This window comes from Arachis ipaensis, chromosome B09, assembly GCF_000816755.2.
Source record: "Arachis ipaensis cultivar K30076 chromosome B09, Araip1.1, whole genome shotgun sequence".
In the NCBI taxonomy this organism is placed as follows: domain Eukaryota; kingdom Viridiplantae; phylum Streptophyta; class Magnoliopsida; order Fabales; family Fabaceae; genus Arachis; species Arachis ipaensis.
The window spans coordinates 55,838,208-55,839,703 of NC_029793.2; the positions used below are offsets into that span (position 1 = coordinate 55,838,208).

Here is a 1,496-nt window from a genome sequence, read left to right on the forward strand (position 1 = left end):
ACACCCCATTCAAAATTGGTGAATTAGTCCTTTTGGCAAGCGCACCAAAATTATCGTCAAGTAATAACCCACAGTGGAGTGGGATCGTATCCATAGAGATTGGCAAATTTGAGCAGTTTTAATCAATTGATGAATTAGTCAAGCGGATCAATAGGATTGTAGAGTGCAGAATTGTAAATGACATAAATGTAAATGACTAGAATATAAAGAAAAGAAATAAAGTACAGAAATATAAATGGCGGAAAGTAAGGGGCAGAATCATAAATGGCTTGAATGTAAATGCCTAATTCCCAAATTCATTCAGAAATCCTAATTTTCCCAAATCCTAGAAACCCTAACCCTAATGTTTTCCTTTCCTCAGCTTCTGAACGCAGCCTCCACCCCCCTTTCTTCCTAAACACACCACACACACACAAAAAAAAGAAAGAAACGCAGAGAGAAAGAGCACAAAGAGCAGAGAAAAGAGGGAGGGAAGAGCTGCTGCCTCGCTGCCGCGCCGCTGTTTCATTGCCGTCGTGCCGCACCCTATTTGCGTTGCTGTTGCTGATTGGTGGAAGGGAGGAGCAGAGTGCGCACAGAGGAAGGAAAGCTGTTCACCACTGCCAAACCTCCGTCGCCAGTGATTCGCCGCCGCTGAAGAGAGGGAGTGACGCGATTAAAGAAAGGAGGAGGAAGGAAACCCGTGCGCCGTCGGAGCTAGTTTCTCCCAGTCGCCGGCGTTGTCTTCGTCTGAACCACCACCAGATCCGCCGCTGCCGAAGCTTCCGGTTGCGCCTCTGCCGTCGGCGAAGCTTGCCGTCACGGGAGGTGATCCGGCATCGCATTCTTGCTGCTTTGAGCCACCAGCACCGCTGCTGCTACTCCAAAATTCCGTTTCTATTTCTTAGGGTTTGCTATCTCAGCCCCTTGAAGTTACGTTGGTTCTGTTCTTGCCGGTGAGGGTCGCCGAAGTTGCTGTTTTGACTCTGATGTAATTCATCCTTGTCCCTGCTCACGGTTGTCCGCTGTTCTTCCTCTGCTTTTGATTTTCGTAGTTACCTGAATCTCTGCCGCCGTGGGTATTGCTGTTGGAGTCGCTGGGAGCCAATGTTGGAGCTGCCTTTGATGATTCTGATGCTGCTACGTAGGTTCGGAGCTGCTGTGTTGTTGCCGGAGGAAGGGAACTCATCAGAAAAATGTTATTGAGCCTGATGTTTGGTTTAGTTGCGTTGTTAATATGACATTGAGATAGGGGATTTAACGTTTTTAATTTAGAATGCCCACCAAGTTATTTGAATAAGTGCAAATGGTTAACAATGGTTTAGAATTTCTTAATTGTCATGAATGACCTGAAATGCATTTGAAATTTGTTAGTTGTTGTAAATATTTTGAGCTGTGACTGGAATTAAATGTGGCTGTGAATGTCTTTGGGCTTTGTTGTGAGTGTTTGAAGTTGTAATTGATAATGTTTTCTCTGATATGGATGGAATTGTTGAAAAGTTCTGACTCTATGTGAT

General features: G+C 45.1%; 1 protein-coding gene across 1 annotated transcript; it reads left to right on the top strand.

Moving 5' to 3' along the window:
- LOC110266850 lies at positions 236–1,201 on the top strand. Its single transcript, XM_021111891.1, has 3 exons — positions 236–245; positions 362–935; positions 1,035–1,201. The coding sequence occupies exons 1-3, from the start codon at positions 236–238 to the stop codon at positions 1,183–1,185; spliced, it is 735 nt and encodes a 244-aa protein (XP_020967550.1). The 3' UTR covers positions 1,186–1,201.